The 22,838-nt window shown below is 35.7% G+C and overlaps 1 protein-coding gene across 3 annotated transcripts in view; it reads right to left on the reverse strand.

The window, feature by feature from the left end:
• LOC139958645 (corticotropin-releasing factor receptor 2-like) overlaps positions 1 to 22,838 on the reverse strand; it is a 178,802-nt gene that overhangs the window by 71,844 nt on the left and 84,120 nt on the right. For 2 of the 3 annotated variants that reach the window (XM_071955873.1, XM_071955874.1), the window contains exon 4: positions 19,109 to 19,171. In XM_071955873.1, the coding sequence (XP_071811974.1) occupies positions 19,109 to 19,171 (63 nt within the window). Of the gene's footprint in view, positions 1 to 13,706; positions 14,341 to 19,108; positions 19,172 to 22,838 lie in introns of those variants that run through there. The other variant, XM_071955878.1, reaches the window with a different exon arrangement.

The raw sequence follows: 22,838 nt of genomic DNA on the forward strand, positions 1-22,838 counted from the left end.
AGATCGTAATCGGCGCCGTTTCTTCCAATAAAACATTTTGTGTCCAACAAGTTGTATGTAATAAGTTTTTTTTAAGTTTGCAAAATTCATTCTGATGAAATTTGTTACTAATTTCAACATTCCATGCAGGCATGTTTGATATTAGTATTAATCACACATGAACAAATATATATCAAATCTGAACTAATTTTCGGCAGATGCTATGAAACTTGTCACTCCGACCGTTCTGTTATCATGTAAATTCATCATTCTGGTTTGCTGTAATTCTTTAAGTTGGCAGGTGACGGCTAAAGGTTGCAAGGAAATTTGAACAAGTAATAAAGGCTGAAGTAGACCCATGACCTTGACTACATACGGTCGTGGGTCGTTTCGGAGTAGTTTAAGTACCCCACCATTCTGTTGATGAAGACGTAATTGAAGTGTTCTCTTTTAGGTTAGATTGTCACATTGAAAAGTTGTAATCAAAATATGATATGTAATCAATCCCGAAATTCTTATGGAATATGCCATGTATACAGTCATAATAGGTCTCTGTCTGCATTGGATTACAGTATTACAGTGGCGGAGCGTCTATACAGTCAGAGGGCGGATGCCCCCCCCCCCCCCCCTGACGGACTCAAATGGACTGCTGGCGCCCTTTTCAGCATTTTACCACTTTTTACTTATTCGCGATTATTGACTGTTTTATTGCGCCCTCAAATACCTATTAACATATGTCACATTTTTTTGTGTAATTTTCTGACAAAATAGCGATGACACCTATTTATTCTTCGTTTATCTGCAAATAAGCAAGGCCCGGGAAGGGTCATTTCCGGCGATCTAGGGAGTATCTTTACTAAAAAAATGTACGCCCTGCGCCAACCTGTGGTGGCGCTCCGCTTAGATAGTGTCGAAAGCGCCCCTACAGACCATTCTCACCCCCCTGCAGGCGCGTAGCCAAGGGTGGGGGGCGAAGGGGGCAGCCGCCCCCCCCCCCTTGAGCATATTTTTTAATTTTTTTTTAATGTTTTTAAGATATCGCTAGTATTTACAAAAGAGAAAATGCTAAGATGCAACTTACAAGGCCTGGGAAGTGCCATTTCCAGCGATCTGGGAGGCATTTTCAGCCAAAGTTTTTTTGTACGCTTCGCGCCAACCATAGTGGCGCTACGCTTAGATAGCTGCAATGCCGAATCTACAGTTTCGCCCCTCCCTTGGCAAATTCCTGGCTACGCGCCTGCCCCCTAAACCAATACCCCTAGCTCCGCCACTGCAGTATAAACTGATTCAGAAACTATAAATGCAAGCAGGCTAGTACATTTTAATAGGTTTCGGCGGGAGAGACGGAAACACTTAGAGATCAGGTGAAAAACTTGTCACTGGAACCCGAGAGGATAAATGTTCCCCCGTTGTAACAACATTGATGCGGAGAAACATTTAAGTTCATAGCACAGCAAGTCACGAGCCACACCAATCATAACACGTGTCTCAATTGATTAACGAAATGTGTTTGAAACGATGTTGCTAACACGAAGAGATGGAAGTGATTGGTAAATTTAGAACGAATCAGGTGGCTTTCGCCTCTTTGCGCTAGCAAAGTTGGAAGGCGTCATACTAGGGTTATATTGGCATGGTTCATGCACGTTCCTTGTGCACTAGGCATGTAAAGGTCAGGAACAATTTACAAACGTAAACAGGATTCAATGTAACTGACAAGAATTTGGATTCGTGGGGAGCCCTGGGTCGGTAACCACGTGGTCGGATGATCCTTATGTTTATGTACCGTATTACACGGTAAGAGAATGTTAGTGTAATATTGAAACCGCGGGGAGTCCTTTTGTTGTTATTCTAGGTCTTATAATGTATTAATTATCCTCCGCTTGGTCGTTGCCAAATATAACATCGAAAGGAGGCCTTGCAAATACACGAGTCGATTGAGATATCAAATTCGCCATATATCTCATATAGTAAGAATTGTTTTCTGCTTGTACCTTTGAAAACCGAAAAGTATTAATAGAAGTATTATGCTAAACATATGCTAAAATATCCAGTAAGAACATACTACAAATAAGCTGCAGATGATATTCAGTTACTCCTCCCCCGCCAAGCCAAATAGTTACCAACTTCACAGATATAGTTACGTCTACCCCCCCCCCCCCCCATAACCACATCCCGCCCCACTCCCATCACTGGTGGCCTATAGAAACACAATAATGGTTTCATCAGATCCCCACAAATTAGGCTTTTTGGACAAACGCCTGTTCGAAGTCTATCAAAGATGTCTTTCGTCCACAAAGCCGCCCGTACTTATAGCTGGCAGTTAGCCTCTGACGTGTATTGACAGCTAACGGCTGGTCTATGGATTCTTTATATTTTTTCAAAAAGGATATGCCTTGGTTGAAAATTCGATACATCTGTCATGGCAGTCACATTATTAATGTAACACACCCAAAAAAAAAAAATTTCTCTTCAGGCAAATGAAGATGAGATGGCGGGAGAAATTATGTCAGTTGTAAAACTTATAATCCTAGCACAAAAAATTTGTTCTGAAGTAATGAAATTCATCCGAAGGGAAATCCCTTTTAAAAGCAGTCTAAATTTTCGATATTATTTTGAAATACCAATTGCATTAATGTAATGTATTTTTCGTTTGCTCGACTATAGTCAATTTTTATTTTAATAACTGGGGAAAAGTCGAAAGGTTTGGAAACTGCCCGATTTTGACCGAATCGTATATATGTTACCGTAAAATGTCTGTCTGGGCGACGAAATAATTTCGAATAAAAAAATATCTTTAATGACTCGCAAATTAAATTTAATTTGGACGAAAACGTAGGAGGATGTTTAGTTTAAATCTATTGTAAGATTTTGTTACCAATACGCGATGGTTTGGTAACATTTTCAAACGCTGTCGACAAAACGCTGTAAGCTGTTTCAAATAAATGCAAACTGAAGCAATACGCTTCTTTTATTTTGCAATGCACAACAAAGTGTCAATTTTTGGCCCTTGAAAACCCCTTTAAGCTTTTGTCAGGTTAGAGTCTGATAGTTTTGTCGTTATTTTGTGACTACCAAATACCTCTTTAATCGCTAAAGCTCTCTCGTAATAGATTCTGTTATCGCTGCCGCAGGCAAAAGTCACTCTTCATGCTGAGCCCTCTTCGTCAACCTTTAGAAACTCTCGGAGATTTGATTGGTTAGCATGTTTTTTTGTGTATGTGTGTGTGTGTGTGTGTTTTGTCATCAACGCAGGTAAGAGAACATTCGTGAAATGAATATCTTGTATTATACTTTGGTGACGGATATATATCTGAGTTGACAAATCAGTCGAAGATAACACAGAAGCAGGATCCCCACTGAATTGATAAAATCGCTCAAAGGGCTAACAGCAAGGGCTAGCAGCAAGGGGTATTAAACGAGGAAGAAACAAAATAACGGGCACGATGGTTCTTATATATGTGTTTGACTTTCTTCGTAAACAAGCGATCACGACCAACGAAATTCCGGACAAAAATGATATTGTCTTTATTATGCAGTTTTTACTGCCGCATAATGAATTCACGAAATAATCGTAGTCATTATGTGGCAATATTTGCAGCCACATTATGACCAAGAAAGAAAAAAAAGTAATTATGCGGCAACATTCTTGTCAAATAATATAATATGAGGTGTAAACGCAAATTGTCGAATTAGACAAACGAACATCTGCAATGTATCCAACTATGATATACCTACCGACAGAAGACTGCGTGCGTGATATGACCGTGAAGGGGTGGTCGTGGGGTGGGGGAGAGATGGTTTTGGAGGTGTAGGATAGGGAGGAGGGGAGGTGGAATGGAGATGGAGGTGCGCTACAATTTGGGACAACTGAAGACCAACTTTCCTTTTGTTTATTAACAACATTTATTCATCATCCGCAAATGCAGAGTTTATTCGTTTTTGCTCATGATACTACAATTGATTTCCATGATAAGAATTTAGGGGATCTAACTTTACATGCAGAGGATGAAATTACACACATTTTACATTAGCTTAATGCAGACAAATTGTCCTTATATATGAAAAAAACACATGTTTTTATTTTTGATAACAAATGATATGATTGGACTAACGTATCACTGAGGTTTGTTGGCACGTAAATCCGAAGGGAAATCTCTTTTTAAGCAGTTTACATTTTCTATATTATTTTGAAATACAAAATGCAGTAACAATGTATCTTTCGTTTGCTCGACTAGTCATTTTTTTGCCAATCATATATAGTGACGGTCTGTTCATGCTTGATAACGCTTCCTGTCAACTTGAGCTGTACGTTATGAATGAATGTGAACTCGATACATGAATGTTCGGTGCAATGAGTAAAGTATATCAGCCGATTCACACAGAGATATACACTAACTACTGTAAATCTGAACGTTTTGTACCACAGAAAAAAAATGGATTGTGCTGACAAATCTGATAAATCGGTAACATGTGCTATTAGGTTTACAGTTTGAAGAACTGAGGATATGTGTAATCCCAACAAATCCCAACAACTGAATCTGTTGGAATGAAACATATCCTCAGTTCTTACTGTAATCCTAATAGCGCATGTTACCGATTTAATAGCACGATCCAGTTTTTATTTTTGGTACAAAACTTTAAGATTTACAGTAGCAACTGTGTTCTCTGTGAGTATAAGGTGAGTGTGCACATGTTTGTTCAAAGAGAATATAGGTGATTGGTACATGGGGAACGGTGGCTGAGGGGAGAGCAAGATGCCATTTTATACTTTAACATTTTCTAAAAGTTTTACCCAAAATATGCTGAAAATTGATTTATCTATTTATAAAGTAAACCTCGTTCGCTGAGTAGATTTGTTAAAACCAAACTTTCAAATGAAAACGAAGTAAAGTCAAAGATTAAATTTGGAAAAATTTCCATTTTTTTTTTGTACATGATTTTTCTACTAATCCATCAAAGTCTCTGGATGGCGGAATGTTCAAGGCTATTCTGAAATAGTAGTTGCTCATTAAGTTAATGCTGTTGTAAATCTAAGACAGATATGATTTTGAGCAATATACATTATCGGTTTGATGAAATTACCGATCAAGCGTAAAAAACTGCCTCAATGTTCCATCTTTCAGCTACAAAGTAAACTAATACTTTTCATTAACTTCAGGCCAATAATTTTTGAATATATATATATATATATATATATATATATATTACGGTATATTCTACAATATTTGAGTTATCCAACAGAAAATCGCCACCAATTAATTGTTGGATTGTTCCGTTTGCAGAGCACACGACTTGCAACCAGAGGTCATTGAATCGAATCCCGTTTCAGACAATAATTTTCTTTGATCTTTACAAATTTTGTCATAATTTTCTAGTCAGTATTTCCCAGATGATTTATTTGCAGTTTAAAATTCAGCAGACCTTTGCAATAAATTACACGGAAAATATGGGTGTCTCTTTGGCAAAGACGATAGTTCGTCTAGCGACATATATATTGTACTACCCCTTTTGGTTTACTTTAGATTTAAAAAAAATGAAACTAGAAGGGGTGTATGACTGACACAGCCCGGACTTCGATGCTGTAATTGCGCTCAGTCTGTAAATTTAGCATAACTTGAAATAAGGCTAGTTCGCCAAAATAAACTGACGTTTTAAAATTCAGCAGACCTTTCAGTGCGATAAATGACACGGAAGAAATGTGTGTCTGTTTGGCAATGACAGTAGTTCGTCTAGCGACATATATATTGTATTACCCCTTTTGGTTTACTTTAGATTTAACAAAAAAAGAAACTAGAAAGGGTGTATGACTGACACAGCCCGGACTAGGATGCTCTAAGAGCGCTCAGCCTGTAAATTTGGCAAAACTTAAAGTAAAGTTTATTTCGCCAAAAAAAAAAAAACTGGATCGATGAACCAATATAGGGAAATTCGTTAGATATACCAGATGAAATATATCCCGAAGGAATCATTCCTTTAAACAGTATCAGACAGTATTTGTAAATAAATCCCTTTTCTTCTTTTCCCCCTTCCTGCAAAAGCTAGTAAGATGGCTGTATAGGATCTAGTCCGGATTACCTCAGCCTTCTGATCGATTCAGCCTAGTTTTTTTACAGGCCTTCATGACGGGATAACTTTCAAAATACGTTAAGAGATTTAGCGAACCAATAAGAATAAAGGGAAGAAGAAGAAAAAACCCTACCCTGTGGACTAAATCGCTCACGGTGAGACTTATATCTGTGTCATACTTTCTCTAGCTCTATGAGAATTATATTCGAACGGAACGCCCCATTAGGCCTCTAAGTTTCGTCGTGTGGCCAAATAGATAATATCAAACAAGAGGTAAATGTTCCAGATAAGATTGCACCCCTGGGATATAAAATAAAGACTACTGAACTCGACAGGTTGTCATTCAAAGTAGAGGCTGAATAAACATTTAACATACATGTGGATGATTCTGTAATAAGTAAGGTTAGAATAACCTATTTGATTGAAAGATGTGTATGTACTGATTTATGACTGAAAATATGTAAGCAATACGATTTGGTTTGCAGTTTGATGTCTTTAGCTGCGGATGTGTCCTTACATTTTCGAACATAAACCATTATGTTGTATTAACGTTGTAATAGATTATTAAAATCGTTTTTAAAAAGTATTTCGCTTATCAATAAAAGCATACGACGTAAAGCCTAGCCTACCACACTTTTAATACGAGACATAATTAGCCTATGTTTGCTTATTAGCATTTGAGTTCAACACGTTATTATGATGATTGAAGGTAACTAAAAATACAGGTTCTTCCTCGACCACCTACCACGTTGCTCTTTGGTAAAGTTCAGTTTGATCAGTAGTGCATTGAAATATGCTTACATGAATAATTACATATTTTCAAATCAGCGAACTGTGAGCCAACCGTTCAAATATAGCCCTAGGAGTAGTTATATGTGTCTCAAACACTGTCCACGTGATTTTGCAGCGTAGTAAGGTCTTACATTGTTGTTTTGGTTGTTCTGAGTATTCAGAAAAGAGAGATGCAATCAGTTTGCTTGATATTTTATAAAACGCTTTATATGCATACAAACTGACAGTACATACAAACACACACACATACATGCTTGTATCCATCCATCCTCACACACATTCATGCATACACGCATGTATGTATATATGCATATATTCACATACACACATACATGCAAAGATATTGAGTACAAAGTTATATCCACACTCATGGCAAATACAACAACCTGACCGACTACATGCTACCTACACCTTTTTTTCCTTAATAACTGCATATTACTATTAAATATGTTAATTCTCTGCTACTTGAAGCACGTCTTATTTCTTTGCATGGCAAAATGATCTAGTAAAGGAAACGAACGACATATCACGCTTTACTATACCATCTGTCATTACATTTTCTGTTGGAGTGGTGGGGGTTATTAAACCAGTTATATCCAAAGTTCAACTTTAAAACTAAATGGTTAACTATGGCGTTTTAGTCCACTCAAACCTGTCAAGCAAGTGTTTTTTTGTTTTTGGGGTAGGTTTTTTTTTTTGTTTTTCATTTAGCAGACATTTATCAAAAATGTCAAATGACTATAACAACCTTTAAATGTAGAAATAGGAATAAGACAGACAGAGAAAAAGAGAAAGATAGGGAAATAGAAAGAGAGAAAGAGGTCATGTGTACTATGTTGCAGACCAGTAGCCAAATGTTTCTTTCTTTCTTTTACCATTATTTGGGGGGAGGGGGAGGAGGTGGGGGGAGGAGTCTCAAATGATGGACGTAAACAAAAACTATCTTTGCATAGCGCACAAACAATGCAATTTTCAAATATTAAAGATTTATAGATGTAAAGATATTATCTATATAGTATGTATATATATATATAAATATATATATATATACAGTGGCGTAGGAAGGTACTTTTGAGTGGGGGGCTGAAGACTGATGGCCGGCCTGGGGGAGGGGTCTAAGGGGAGGGGTGTCCCCCTCCCCTTTTGGAATTTTTTTGCATTTCCAGGTGGCCTCAGATGCAATTTGGTACAATATAGCACACTTCAACACCCACTCCATTTTGTAAATAGTTTTGCATTTTCACCTGGACTTAGATGCAATTTGGTGCTCCAAATGAGATTTTTTTTCTCATTTGGAAATGAAAAAGGGGTTTTCTGACTTGCAAAGCGGGGGGGGGGGGGGCGGAATGATACTTCCGCCCCCCGGTTCCTACGCCCTTGTATATATATATATATATATATATATATATATATATTTACTACTCTGCTACTAACTGTCAATCAGCTAATCAGCTGTGAAGTCGAGGCACAGTTGTCTGAGTAAAGTAATCGATGATACCAGTGTAATGAGGTGCAATTGAACGAAATTCTTTACGTTTCGTCGAACTCTACTGTTTGAAAGACTTGTCTTCGGTAAATGATGCGGGCTCGAATCCCGGTGGAGTCTGGATTCTATTCAATGTTTAATAAAAATAATAATAATTAATATGCATATATATATATATATTTAAGTTCATTATTTAACAACATTGCTGTGGATATTATGCATTTTTAGGTCAAAGTCACGTCCTCTTAGCATTTTCTGTCTTGAAGAGTCGCATTTTCAGAATGTTTTATGAATTTTAGGAGAAAATAAACTGAAAACAGCTGATTTAGTAATATCATCATTACACTTGAGTGGGATCAATCTCACTACCTCCAACAGAAATTATTCCTGACGTTGAGAGGTGTGAAAACTCTTTGCTGACATCTTTCTGAAACACTTCATTAATTTGTATCATTAGCTACAATTTGACGTTGACATTTGCAGACCAAACTTTTACAATCAATGCTCTTTATTATAGCTTTTATTTTGGCGAGGTTTTTGAAAACTTGATGTTTCAGTCTAACTCACGGATTTAGACGATATGTTTGATATCTTCTCCTTCTTCTTCTTTTGCCCCCAACTTTATAACGTCATTCGATGCAGTGTATTAGCGAGATAAATGCGTCGTAATGTTTACCTTAGGATGTCATGTATTTAGTCTCGGTTAGAACCAATTTATTACGTGCTACCGCTCTTAGCAACAACAACAACAACCATCTATATCGCAATAGGGAATGTTACAGAAAATAGCAGCATGGAATCGGTTACGCGATAAGTGTATTGAATAGCTGCCCTATGTATTTATGTGCGTCGCATATACGAAACAAAAGAAGATGTTTATACAATCCTCGCTTTTCGGTCGCCTGATTTTGGAGAGTGATGTCCTCTATCTAATCACAAAAGTAGAGAAAGTCTGACGCAATGTCAGCAATCATGTTAAAATATTGTAGCGTTCGACTATAAACGAAACAAATGAAGAGAGAGAAAGACAAGAAAACGGACCGGAAAAGGGCTTCGTTCTTTTTCATTTCCTGATGACAATTTTTGTTTCTATTTGTTTAGTTATGTCTGTCTACGGAGTAAAGTTACGTAAATAATTAAGTCGCCAAATGCGAAATTGGGAAGAAAACGCATTTATATCGGAGATAAGCTTTTGGTTTATTTTTACATAAGTGCATTTAACAGATTGCTTTGCTCGCGTCAGTGCTTTTTGTGTACGCTTTGTATAGCTAAGCCTTTCAAGTGAAGGGTAAATGAGGTTGGTGTTATGGTGTGTGTGTGTGTGCGTCAGTGGTATAATTGTCAGTTTGTGTGTATTGTCTCAACAGTAGGCCTACTTGACTTTTGTTTATCCAATTATTGTTAAAGGCATTGAAGACTCGCCCCAAACCGCGTGCCGCCCCTGAAAAAAAGTCTTTCCGTTGCTTGCAAGTGAAGTTTTTTTCTTGTCACTACAAAATGCAGACAGTAATGAAACGTGATACCTTGTTATCTTTTATCTGGACCTGAGATGTCCATCGCTGCTATGTACACTGTGTTGTGGGTATTGACCGTATAGCTGCATGTATTGACTGTACACTAGTGTCTAATTACCGACGGTAGCAAGCTGTGTGTGTATTTTCTGGTATCGATGGTGGTGTCTAACACTTTTGTTAAACCTCATTCGAAACTAGGTCAGATTACCGGCATCAGACGTTTCTTTGTGCGCGAGTCTTCCCTCCCTTTAAGTCTGTAATGCTATCGAAATAAGATCGGTGGATAACGTTTTTACGAATTTTTTCCTCTATTCGATATACAGCTTACAACAATCCCCTCTCCTCCCCTCCCCCACCCCCCCTTCCCTACCCGTCTACAAATGCTCACATGTGATTATAACGGTGAGACATTTGGGCTTCCATACCGTATCCCGATGTGGAGCTTTGTCAAGCATAAATTGTCAGAAAAGCAAAGAAAAGAATTGTTTACAATCGTATAGTATTAAAGAGGATTTGTTATTTTCGATTAAAAGACCGAGAAAATAGCCAAAGAATATCAGAGACGTATTCTGGATAAAGTTAAAACATTCAACGCTAACATCACGTATCTCTCCTGCAAACTACACACTAACTGTTTTCTTCGAGAGAAAAAATAACATTCCCATCCTAATTTTATATTCATTTCTTAAACAGAAGTCAATGACATCCAAATTACCAAATCACATACTCAGTCATTTTGAAATTATTGAGAAAATTACCCATCAACATTCTGAAAAAGAAATGTCCTCATTTTCCGTTCAAGTGGAACTGCGTTTTCTCATGGGTGTATATTCTATGGTCTTTTACATCCTAAGGCAACAACTTTATGAGAAAGAGGTACACGTTAATATATACTAATGAGGAAATTGATAAGTTCATTCTAACTCCGATAATCTACAAATAAATGCAATTTTACATATTTCATCGAATTATAAATTGAAGATAAGGAAGTCTATATACAGAGAGAGAGAGAGAGGGGGGGGTGGGTGGGCATAAAACATAGTAAGTGAATTGGTAGTTTGCATAAACGTTATATTATTCTGAATTGATAACTTCATAAGCAAGGTTAGTATATATCAATTCCGCTGGCATCTTCTTAAGTGCATAATATCTTTAAGACTAGACATTGCTGTCGTTAGATCTGCAGGTGTTAATAAAACAAACTTCAGTAAGGTATTCCTTTTTTACCTCAAAGTTAATTGCTTTTTTTTTCCTTTTCTCACGGCTGATTTAATGATTCAGGGAAATAGTTTCTTAAGGTGGGAGTAAAGTGCTCAAGCAGATGAATGTCCTCTAGCGCCCGTTACACGAAAACACACACACAAAAACACCGGCAACATTTCTTATAGAAACATAATGCAACAAAAGTGATGAATGTATCTTATTCTTGTATTTGTTGTCGTTGTAGGGTCAAATATTTATTTATATATATATATATATATATATATATATATATATATATATATATATATATATATATAATTGATATTGTAGTATATATATTTAAATTTCATAAATATATGTTATATATTGTGTACATATATATATATATATATATATATATATATATATATATATATATATATATATATATATATATATATACATATATATATATATATATATACATATATATATATATATATATATATATATATATATATATATATATATATATAAATGAAAATTGTAATGTTTTTGGAAATCCGGAACAGTGAAAAAAAATTCCACGGCTCACCCAGAAATCGAAACCGGGCCTCCCGCTTTATAAGCGGACCCCCTAATCAACTAAGCTATGGACGCTGATTGTATGTCCAGAGGTTCGAAACCAGTTCGGAAGGTCGTTTTTCCACTGTAGGGATTTTGCCACCTGTATCGAATTTTGGTAGTTCTGTTTTTGGTGACATACTTTACCTCACTCTAGAGATCAATCATGATTCTATAAACTACTCGAAATCATTTGTGAATCCTACGGCCGGAACTCGAAAGATGTATCCTCCTACTTTCTTCCCCCCCCCCCCTCTCTCTCTCTCTACTTGTCCATCGCCTCTCTCGTTTGTCAAATTTAGGCGATAAAGACATTTACTTCCAATCAGCATGTATATATCCTGTGGGGAAGAGTGGTGCGGAAGGGGGAGACCGGAACTGGGTAAACGAAGTTCAATTAACCGAAATTGTTCTAGCAATTGCATATAGTACTCTCTACCATGCATGCAGGTGAACTACTCTATAGAGACAATTGGCTGCACGACCTCTGTAACCAAGAGATATTTGTCAAAAACAAGTCACAGTTCTATCCGTACGGTCTTCTCAATGACCATCGTGTACTACATCGCGTCATGCTTCGCATTAACTTCAGATCTTCACAATCTGTCAATAGTATATGTTTCCATGGTAACTAAGTTTTTTACTCGTGAATTCACATCCTTCGACATCTCTACTAGGCCTATATCAGATTTTAGCAGAGGCCATTATCTTCTTAACCTTCTCATTATAATCGTAGGATAAAATAAAATGTAAAAAAAATACAGCCAAAATGCAAATCTTGATTAAGTATTCGAACAATTTTCACTGGCAGCGTCAAACTGGCTTGGCTTTTTTACTTTAGGGGGGGGGGGGGATTTTTCGTGGCATGCATGGTTTCAACGAGATGGATCCTTAACGGTAATGACATTTATGACCAAAGGAAATTTCGTTTACTTACTTAAATATGCACAATAGTATAATGAGCTATAAATACTGTACAGACCAAATCGTGGAAACTGGTGTGCACAATGGCGGCCATATATAATGTCTTTCTTCAACATTGCCACGGGCGTGTCACAGTACTGACAGGTATACTTAAGGGACATCAGGTTAACAGCTCCACCGTGTATTTGTATACCGACCTTATATATACTAAATCTTATAATTTTGAGAACGCTGAGCAAGTTAAGAGAGAATTAGTTTTCTTCTCTGTTTTCTTTTCATCTTCCCTATCTATTTTCAGATTGGCTTGATGGGTTGAACACCAGCTATTTAATAAAACTAGGACAACATAAAACAGAGTACACGGAAAAGGTTTGGAATTAATATTCTGTGAAGAACAGAGAAAAATATACTGGTTGGAGCAAAATGGTCACACAGAAATAAGTTCACACAGGTACCTATAGCATTGAGTGATGTGCTGGGTGTACCGGCAGGGAGCTGACGCCTACGGCGTTCCTTGTTCCGAAAACCCGATGAGTGCAAGATTTGGGGCCGATCTTGTTTTTGTCAGACCAGATTGAAACCTTTCGAAGTCCGTCTATTGAGTATACCCTTCGTTCTACTTAAAGCCACTGAGACACTTAAAGCAAGGTAACTATGTGATGTTTGACTAACCACATATCACTTTTGACAATTCATCTATAATCGATGAACACATGTTACGTATCTAAATGATAGGCCCGTATATACGCAGTATTTGCTATGGGGTGGCCTTTTTTACTGAAGATCGGACAACTACGTAAGTGAAGGGGTCTATTTTTGCATACGTAAGGGTGCTTAATTTTACTATAGTTGCTATGGTTCGAAACCAATTTGTTTTGGAAATTGTCTTGGAACATTTGACACTGCAGTTAGTATAAACGTTCCCCCACAGAACGAAAGACCATTTTCTACCCAGGAAAATGTGGATCTTTTAACAATGGTGGGACGGGGTGGGGGGTGGGTGGTTGGTAAGCACCCGTCGCACCCATACATGTGTACGGGTCTGGATAGTAAGTTTTGAAGATATACGATAATAAAACCAAATCTACTTTACAGACGATATACCTAAATAGTTATGAATAAGAATCTCTCTGACTTACCTGCACTGAAGCAGAACAACGGCAAAACTATACTCCTTAACAAATAAACGAAAGTATAGTTCCACTTGATAGAACATCAACGGACTAAGACAATGCCAAGGTTTGCTTTATTAATGGTTAACCGAAGTAAGACTTTCCTTGAAGCTAGCGATGCAATCGACCATATGGAAAAACCAATGTCATCCTCCAGAGAAAAACCGGATTGACTTAATAAACTTTTTTATCTTCGGTCGTTCTGAGATCGAAAATTGGGACGACGGAGTTACAAGTACCGTGATTTTTATTTTATTTTATTTCTTCTTCTTCTTTTTGTTTTTGTTTTTAATCTCTCGCAAACCCTGAAAGCAAGTGAAGTTAATGGTTCGGGTGTAAGAGTCAAGCATGTACCCTTAGCCTTACAAAATCCTCTCCTCACTAATTCCCTTAGTTAAGAAGCTCTATAGTTTTTATTTCCCCCCTTGATGCGTCAACGCGATTGGCTCACTTCAAATGAAGCTACCGTCCTGCAATGACACAGTTGCTGTGAGCGAACGTACACAAAGTGCTTCGCGCGCTATCTCTGGAGTACTTGAAGGCTCTCGAACAGTGTAAGGTAACCCATTTCTAATCGTTTGACTTTTTGTATGTGACGTATATGCTCGAGAACAGAAAAAGCCTTTAGCCAGAGCCATTTGTTGATGGCAGACGCGGGTTACATGCACTGCTAATCAGCTCTCAGTGATGACACCATTTATTACATTAGATCTGTCATGACGCCTATTTTACCGAAATATATAAATAAATAAATAAATAAGTAAAAAAGATAGAAAGACTGAAACATATTTCATTTTCTATTAATCGTAATCAGACTGGGGTTTGTTCCATTAGGTATATGCCGTATAATAGATGGTGTGATACGATATTATGGACGATATGACATATAAAAAGTATGAAGTGAAAGTTCATAAAAAGACAGAAAAAAAGTAATGTTGTAGAGTGTTACGGTAAAGGAGTGGTCTAAAAGAGGAATGGGTGTAAAGGTGGATCTAAGCCCCATGTGGTTGTATATTGTTTAAGAGAGGATCTAAAGTAAATTGATTCTAATGGCATGAGTCTAAACCCAACACACATGGTCTTAAACTATTACTGAAAGATTGGGTCTAAAAGTAAATGTCCAGAATTGCGGACTCAATGGCCATTAAAAGCTCTCAGTCGGAAGAACATGTAGGCAACAAGACGTGTTGAGACTTGTCAATTGGTTATAAGACAAAAATATAAAAAAATATAAAAATTGAATTTTAACATATTTTTTAACAATTGTCATAAAACAGAGCCATTTGTTGTTGGCTGATATTTTTTAATTTTTTGTTATATATTTTTTTTTAAGTTGGCTCCTAATATTTATCATAGCTACAATTTGTTTCATAAGCACAATAATATGTAGTGCCGATGTCGTGAGGACTACATGGTTAATATAATGACTTGTCAATCATTTATCGTACATCTCCGTCTTCCCCCTATCTTTTAGTTCGGATAATGATAATAAATTACCCCCTGCAGCATCGACCAACCACATAGCATCTATAGGGTATCGTTGTAAAAGTTATCTAATTAACTAAAAATCCTGTGTTCAAGGCGACTCATAATTGAGTAGATATAGACGTGCACACAGAAATTCTCGCTCTACCTTGATAAGTATGCAAACTCTTTTTTTTTTTTCTTCCCTTGGACTTGATCGGAGGCTGTATATTTAAAGCAATATGATGTTTCGCATCATATGTCATTTTTTTCTGTGAGTGTATCTTTCAATGCCATATTCAACTTCGAACGTGTCTATGCCGCAACGGCGTTCAATACATGACCCGATTTTAATACACCCGAGCGATCGTAGGTTTCTTTTGTTTTTCGGTCATTGTTCGGTCTAATGAAGTTGATTAGCGTTTTAATCGACCAATTTGTAGGCAATTTTTATCAACAGATTACCGAATAATAATCAACCTTAAATTTGTAAATTGATCAAATTAAGACACGCTACTATAGATGTCTGCACCAAATAATAAATTGAGTTATGTTGAAATTGTATCACGCTGTTCAATATTGTGCTGTTGTTGTTACGGATATGGTGTAAAAATATATGCCGTATGCTGTATGCGCTGTATAACATGCCTCTATTGAAAATGTAAGCTCTTAATATTTTTTTAATGGCTGTTTTTTGTATTTCTTTATGTGATATGACTTACAAATCTAAAATGGATATTACCAATATATGGAAGGGGGTGTGGTCTGTCCGCAGAAAGAAAACACTTCTCTAGTCCTCCGACCTCTTCGGACTCGTGGAAGAATTCAAAGTTGTAAACCCAGTTTCAACTGTGTAACTTTGGGCAGTAACTCGGTCGTATATGGGTATAATATCAACATGGATTAATTCTAGCCTAAACACACACAAAAACAGAAGATACTTTACGTCATTTGTGTTCCTTCACGAGGACTACTCTAAATTTTTCAAATTGCATTTAGTTTCAACGTTTCGGCTAGGTATTTGATTACAACATATAAAGTCCATGTAGGTATCTCTCTTTAACTTAAAGATAGAGGCCCTATATACACGAATTGTATAACGGCATATAGAGAATTAAATGTACGATATATATATATATATATATTTATTACTGTCACGAACAAATGCTATTTATATATACACTGTGTATAAAATGTTGCACAGTAAAGAAATGAGGTACTATGTAAGTTACATAGCAACAGCGGAAACGTTCGTATGTCTACAGATGTGTACCTTTATGCCGTGCTTTTCGAAGGCCAACGAAAAGGTTTGCAAATTGCTCGCTTGACATATTGTTATGAACTCGTTAGTATTTCAACCGTACCGTACGTCATAATACGATAAAGGTAAAGGTATTCGATGCGGAGACGCAGTGTGTATATATCTCTGGTTGAGAGAATGTTAATTAAGTACAACCGATAGTCATTAATACCTGGCTATGGGCTATTATGGTTATATCCCACTTAAAGCTATATATATATATATATATATATATATATATATATATATATATATATATATATATATATATATATATGAATATATATATATATATATATATATATAAATATAAACATATACATATATATATATATATAAAGTATCAAGTCAAGTTTGAAGTCCTTGAGGACAAGTACCAAGTCAATTCTGAAGCCCTTGAGGACAAGTATCAAGTCAAGGCTGAAGTCCTTGAGGATAAAAAACAAGTCAACTTTGAAATCACTGTAGCATTGAATGTTTAATGACTAGAATTATTAATAACTAATTTTGTACAGGGAAACACCAAGGGCACAAACACCTTTTTGAACTGGGAAGCTAAGGTAATAAAGTCGTCCATAGGAGGGGTTTTGCATCTTTGTGGAACAATGTTGAAGAATTATTGACTTTTTTATCGTCATAGCATGTTAAACATGAGTAGGTATACTTTTCACAGGGAACGTGTATAATTTGAATACAAACTAGAAATTAACAGCAAACCGAATTGGCAAACAGCAGGCTGAAAGTGCAGAGGAAACTCTCAAATAGTTACTCGTAAGTTAATGAGTAATTATCATGCAGTCACTGGCATCTTATATTTCTCGGTTTATTGGAACAGTAAATTGATATATCGGGGGTTTTCACATACGGTATACAGTGTGGAATGTTGTTCTCTTGAAGATAATTATTACAATGTCTTTGCCACTGAAATACCCCTTTAAAACACGCTCACAACAATTTGCATATATTTTAGCTTCTTGGGAGTTTCATTGTGGTTCTTTTTCAAAACTTTCACTTACGTTGAAATCTACTCATTGCAAGTGACATGGGGACATGTGCGGTTGTAGAATTAATTTCAGGAATCCTGTTGGTAACTAACTTAATTAAAATGAGAACAGTTGCAATGACAAATTACTTCATAAATATTAATTATTCATTCATACATTATTTAGTTAGTTAATTAATAATTTAATTCATGTATCACGCTTTTGCTATAACTGTACTGATCTCAAAAACATGGATGTTAATAAAGTTTAATTTATATGTTTCAATCATGTTCCGACGTGGTAGTGACGCAAGTGATAATTCCAACGTGTTCACATGCACTTTTTATGGATCGCCAAAGTATACCAAAAAAGAATCTCCTACAAAATATACGGTGGGAATGTGGGGACATATACGTTCATGATGTCTAAAAGATACGAATAAGCATTTAAAAACATATAAAGATGATATACAATATACTTCCATGATAGAAAGAAGTATGAGCGGAAAGTGAGGGGGAGGAGGGGGGGGACAACACGGGTATCCTGAAATTGTATACAATAAATTCCAAATTCAATTTCTTTAGTCTAGAAAGTACGAAGATTTATACATATATATATATATATATATATATATATATATATATATATATATATATATATATATAAATGAAAATCGTAATGAGTTGGAAAATCAAAAACAGTGAAAAAACTTCCAGCCTCCACCGGGATTCGAACCCGGGCCTTCCGCTCTGTACGCTGACACCCTAACCACTAGGCTATGGACGCTGATTGTATGTCCAGAGGTTCGAAACCGGTAAGGAAGGTCGTAATTCCACTGTAGGCGTTTGTCACCTGTATCGAACAATACTAGTTCTGTTTTTGGTGACATATTTTGCCTTACTCTAGAGATCAAACATGATACTACCCAACTCGAAATCATTTGTGATTCCTAAAGCCGGATCTCGAAAGAGATACTTTGAACAGACTTTATGTTAATGCAATGGAGGTAAACGACAAAGGCAAATGAATATATATAAATGAAAATCGTAATATATACATATATATATATATATATATATATATATATTCTCGATTTCTCTGCTCTTTCCCCAATAAATATTTATTTGTTTACATTCAATCCCATACTTTATACCTTGACAAAAATTTGCTCTTAAGAGCATCCAAAAGGGGCCATATTTCTGGAGGGAAGAGAATATGGACAACAGTTTCCATTATTGCTAATTTATACTAACTACACTACTTTGCCCAGGGTACTAATATACTCTAGTTTGCGCCATGATTCTTATGGGAATCCCACCTCCGTATTGCCACCACCTTGAGGGGTTGTACAATAATTGACGAAAAACACTTGTCTTTTTCTCGTCGTATGCAAACCAACTAAAATAGTTTCAGTATTATGTCCTGAAACAAAATGTTTACAACTGTGTGTATATATATATATATATATATATATATATATATATAAACAGATGTTTCCTTGCTAGAAATAAATTTGAATTTGAGGATCATTACAGGAGCAAGTTAATATTATATGACTCATGTTCAGTCAATGTGAAAGATATAGGAATGTTTTGTATTATCAATTCAAATGCTTTACTCACCTTCTCCGCGGTACCGATTCTACACGTTTGGCTACGCGTTTTGGCACCCTGTATCTTTTTCACCTATACGGCAAAAAAAGAAGAAATGAAATATGAAATTAATGAATATTCAACATTTTCTTCGAAAGTTTATGCTCTTCGGGAACTTAGACGCCCCCCCCCCCCGCACCTCCCCCACTAATCTTCAAATACATGGAACGTCCCATCATGGTTTAGAGATATAAGGCTTTAAATGACCTTTCTGTTTGAACCCAATATGTTAGAAAATCAACTTATGTTTACTCATGTTCAATCTTCAGCATGAATGATGCAACAACCGTTACATTACAATATTTACCAAGACAACTCTTTTTTTTCTAATTTAATCTTCTTTGTGATATTTCGGTATAAGTTAAGAGGGTTAGAAAGACCGTCCTTTCCAGTTATCAATTTTGTAAGCGCGCTCAAATCTGACTGTAATACTGATGAACTGGAATCGATTTTTCAAATTCATCGGATGTAATTTGTACACAATGACAGTTTCCTTTAATCAAGGATGCTCGGAAGACAGAATTAATACTCCTACAGACGATTTAGCAAGTATGGAATCATTGAGGTGCCATCAACATGTTAGGATCTTCTTCGATACAAGTTTGCTGAAATTCATCTTTTGTGTTTTACTGCAAAAAAAAGAATGCTGAAGTGAATAAATTCATTAATTTGTTGCAAAGTGATGATTTCAAGAGATTTATTAAATGATTAGTTTATCATTTGGCAATAATTTGTTGAAATGATGACTTTCTATTGTGAGTATAATTTATAATTTATAACTTATGATATATACAGATGGATGGATGGATGGATGGATATATATATATATATATATATATGTATATATATATATATATATATATGAATATATATATGAATATATATATGAATATATATTTAACCAGATTGTAATTTTTCACGATGAACAATGTTGAGTTCCTCACTAGCTATATTTAAAGAAACTGCCATTTGTTCTTCTGTAAGTTGTGAGTATATTTAACTGAATAATTAATACTTTTCTTGACTAATTGCTACTATATTGACAAAACGACGTTAACCATTATGACATCACCTCAAAGCTCCCGTACATATGTCATATCTTTACTTCTTGAAGTAAATTGAGAAGACTCCACTTTCACTGTTTTTCTTCTTCCTAAGAAAAAATAATCCTTTAAATCGCTGAGGATTTTTTACGGTTTAATGACAGATCCAACGTATCAAGTTAATTGTTTATATTCCTCTATCCTGTCGCAACAGATCACCGTCGACCTATGAACGATGGAATTTAAATGTCATTCGTAAATCTGAGCTCAAAATCATCTCCTCCGGTAAATTAAGGTTGGTCACTCATCGCTGAGTCATTAGGTAAATATGGTCAAGTCCAGTCAACCTTTGCCGTGTTTTACTTTTATTTTTTAATTTAATTTTAGTATATTTATATACAGAATATTTTAGCACGATAGCATTATAAAAGTGCGTTGAAAGGTATATGAAGTGAAGACTTTGTATATGAGAATCAAGGTGGATATATGATTAAAACAATATATGGTATGATCCTTTAACACAATCTTAATGATGAATATGGGCGCCTTAGTACCACTGTTTCATGAATTCTAATAACTAAAAAAAAACATATCCCCTTATATAACTAAATTAGACACCAATTGTCTTTGACAAAGTTGTAATTCATTGTACACATGATAGGCCATAAAGCCACCCCACCCCACCCCACCCACCACCATCCCGTTTATTCTGTTGAATTTTGTGATGCAACTGAGCTTCTGCCCGGATTATATGTGTGTTGGATTATATGCAGACCAGCCAAAAATCGGTTAAAGCACAAGCCACCGATGTTAAAAAGTAATTTCTATAAAAATATATATATACAAATAAAAATTATACATGAGAATATAACGTGGATTGATATTAGTGTTTTTAATGGTCTAGTAAAAACTCATCAAAATTAATTCTATGCATAAAGTCATCCTTGAATAAGACTTTTTAGAAGTTTCCTCATTCTTTTTCGTCTCTGCTTCGTTTTCTGCTTCTTCTTCTTCTTCTTTTGAAAATAATCTGTCTCATTATGGTTAATTTAAAATATTCATCTCATGCAATGAATGTCTTTGTTTTTCACCCTTCCGCTTACCCGTGCACAACATGGCACGCCGTCTTTAGCATTCTTTATATCTAAGTGACATGCGCAAAGCTACCTTTAGGCTATAGCTTCATCATGTTAGATTCAGTTTGTCAGTAGGGGGAAAAAAGTGATAAGTTTAGAAATCTTATCGGATTATGCTAATGAGGTTTTAGTTATTCCAGGTACTATATGTTGTTCTGTATCTTCGATCTGTGAGATCGGTGCACGATATTGGATACATAGGTCAGATAGACTTAGGTACGGAAACCTTAAAGGTGCCGACAAAAAATGTTAAGATCTAAAGATAGAAGCTAAGTTTCAACAAAATTATTATTTGTTCAGTTAATAAGTTAACAATATGCAATAACATTTTGCAAAATCGCAGGATTTTTTTATTTTTTTATTTAATTAATTAATTAATTAATTTTTACATGTTAACAAAAAAAGTTCCCAAACTTAACATTTCGACGGCACTGAAACGCTTCCATACTTTTGGTCTAATTCGGTCCACACGTCACCAGCATAGATATCGGTTTTGTTAATGGTATTCACGGATTACCCAGTGTCATGGAGAACGAAGGTTAGACATGTATTCGGTTATAAAGCATGCTAAAAGCTTTGTCACCTTATAATCTCCCGGGTGAATGAACGCGAACGATGAATTGGTCATAAATAAATTCGTGGCCAATCTTTTATTGGCTGCCATGTGACAATGCGCCGACAGCATACATGTAGTCTTTCCATCACGCATACATATTTATAAATATATTATTTCTTTGGTATCATCAATCACAAAAATGTCTTAATGTCATTACCATCAAATCTTAACTTTTATATAGATCGGAAAATTTCGTTTTCTAACGGCCTGAAAATTGTCTTTGTGATAGAATACGAAGATAAATTTGAAAAGATGAGTGAAATACAAGAATCATAATCATATCAGCTCAATTATCATATCAGCTCTATTATCATATGAGTGTTAGCTCAGTGGTTAACGCCGGTGCCTTACAATCATAAGGTCCCGAGTTCGAGTCACTCCAAGATTAATGTATGTCGTCCAGTTACAGAGTTGTTGACAATTGACAATTCATAATCATGGACGTTAAATATGAATCTAAGAGACTGACTTCGGTCAGCTTGCGGCTTTGATAAACCAATGATGGCTTCTTCGCGAGTTCCTGCTTGCAGGAGGATCTAAAATACATACAAATACATACATATCAGCTCTATTATACGGTCGTTGGATTGAACCCTTTATGATATAGACTGAAATTTCCATTTAGGCGTAAATGTCTGCAACATTTCGCCAGTGATGGTTTCACTGGCGTACTGAAGGTAGAATTAAAAACTGAGTGAATAACATCTTAAAGGACCATACCAGTCCCACTACGGTTAAAGAAGAAGAAGGAGAAGACCAAAAAAAAAACGTTTGCAAATTTGCAGAGTTATGTCGCTCAAATGAAACTTTCATTTTGTGATTTTGTGAAAAACCGTAATGCAACTGAGTATATACATCCGTGCACCCATTATCAAATCATTACATCATAACTTCACCCTCCACAA

The sequence above is a fragment of the Apostichopus japonicus genome, chromosome 18 (assembly GCF_037975245.1).
Source record: "Apostichopus japonicus isolate 1M-3 chromosome 18, ASM3797524v1, whole genome shotgun sequence".
Classification (NCBI taxonomy): Eukaryota; Metazoa; Echinodermata; class Holothuroidea; order Aspidochirotida; family Stichopodidae; genus Apostichopus; species Apostichopus japonicus.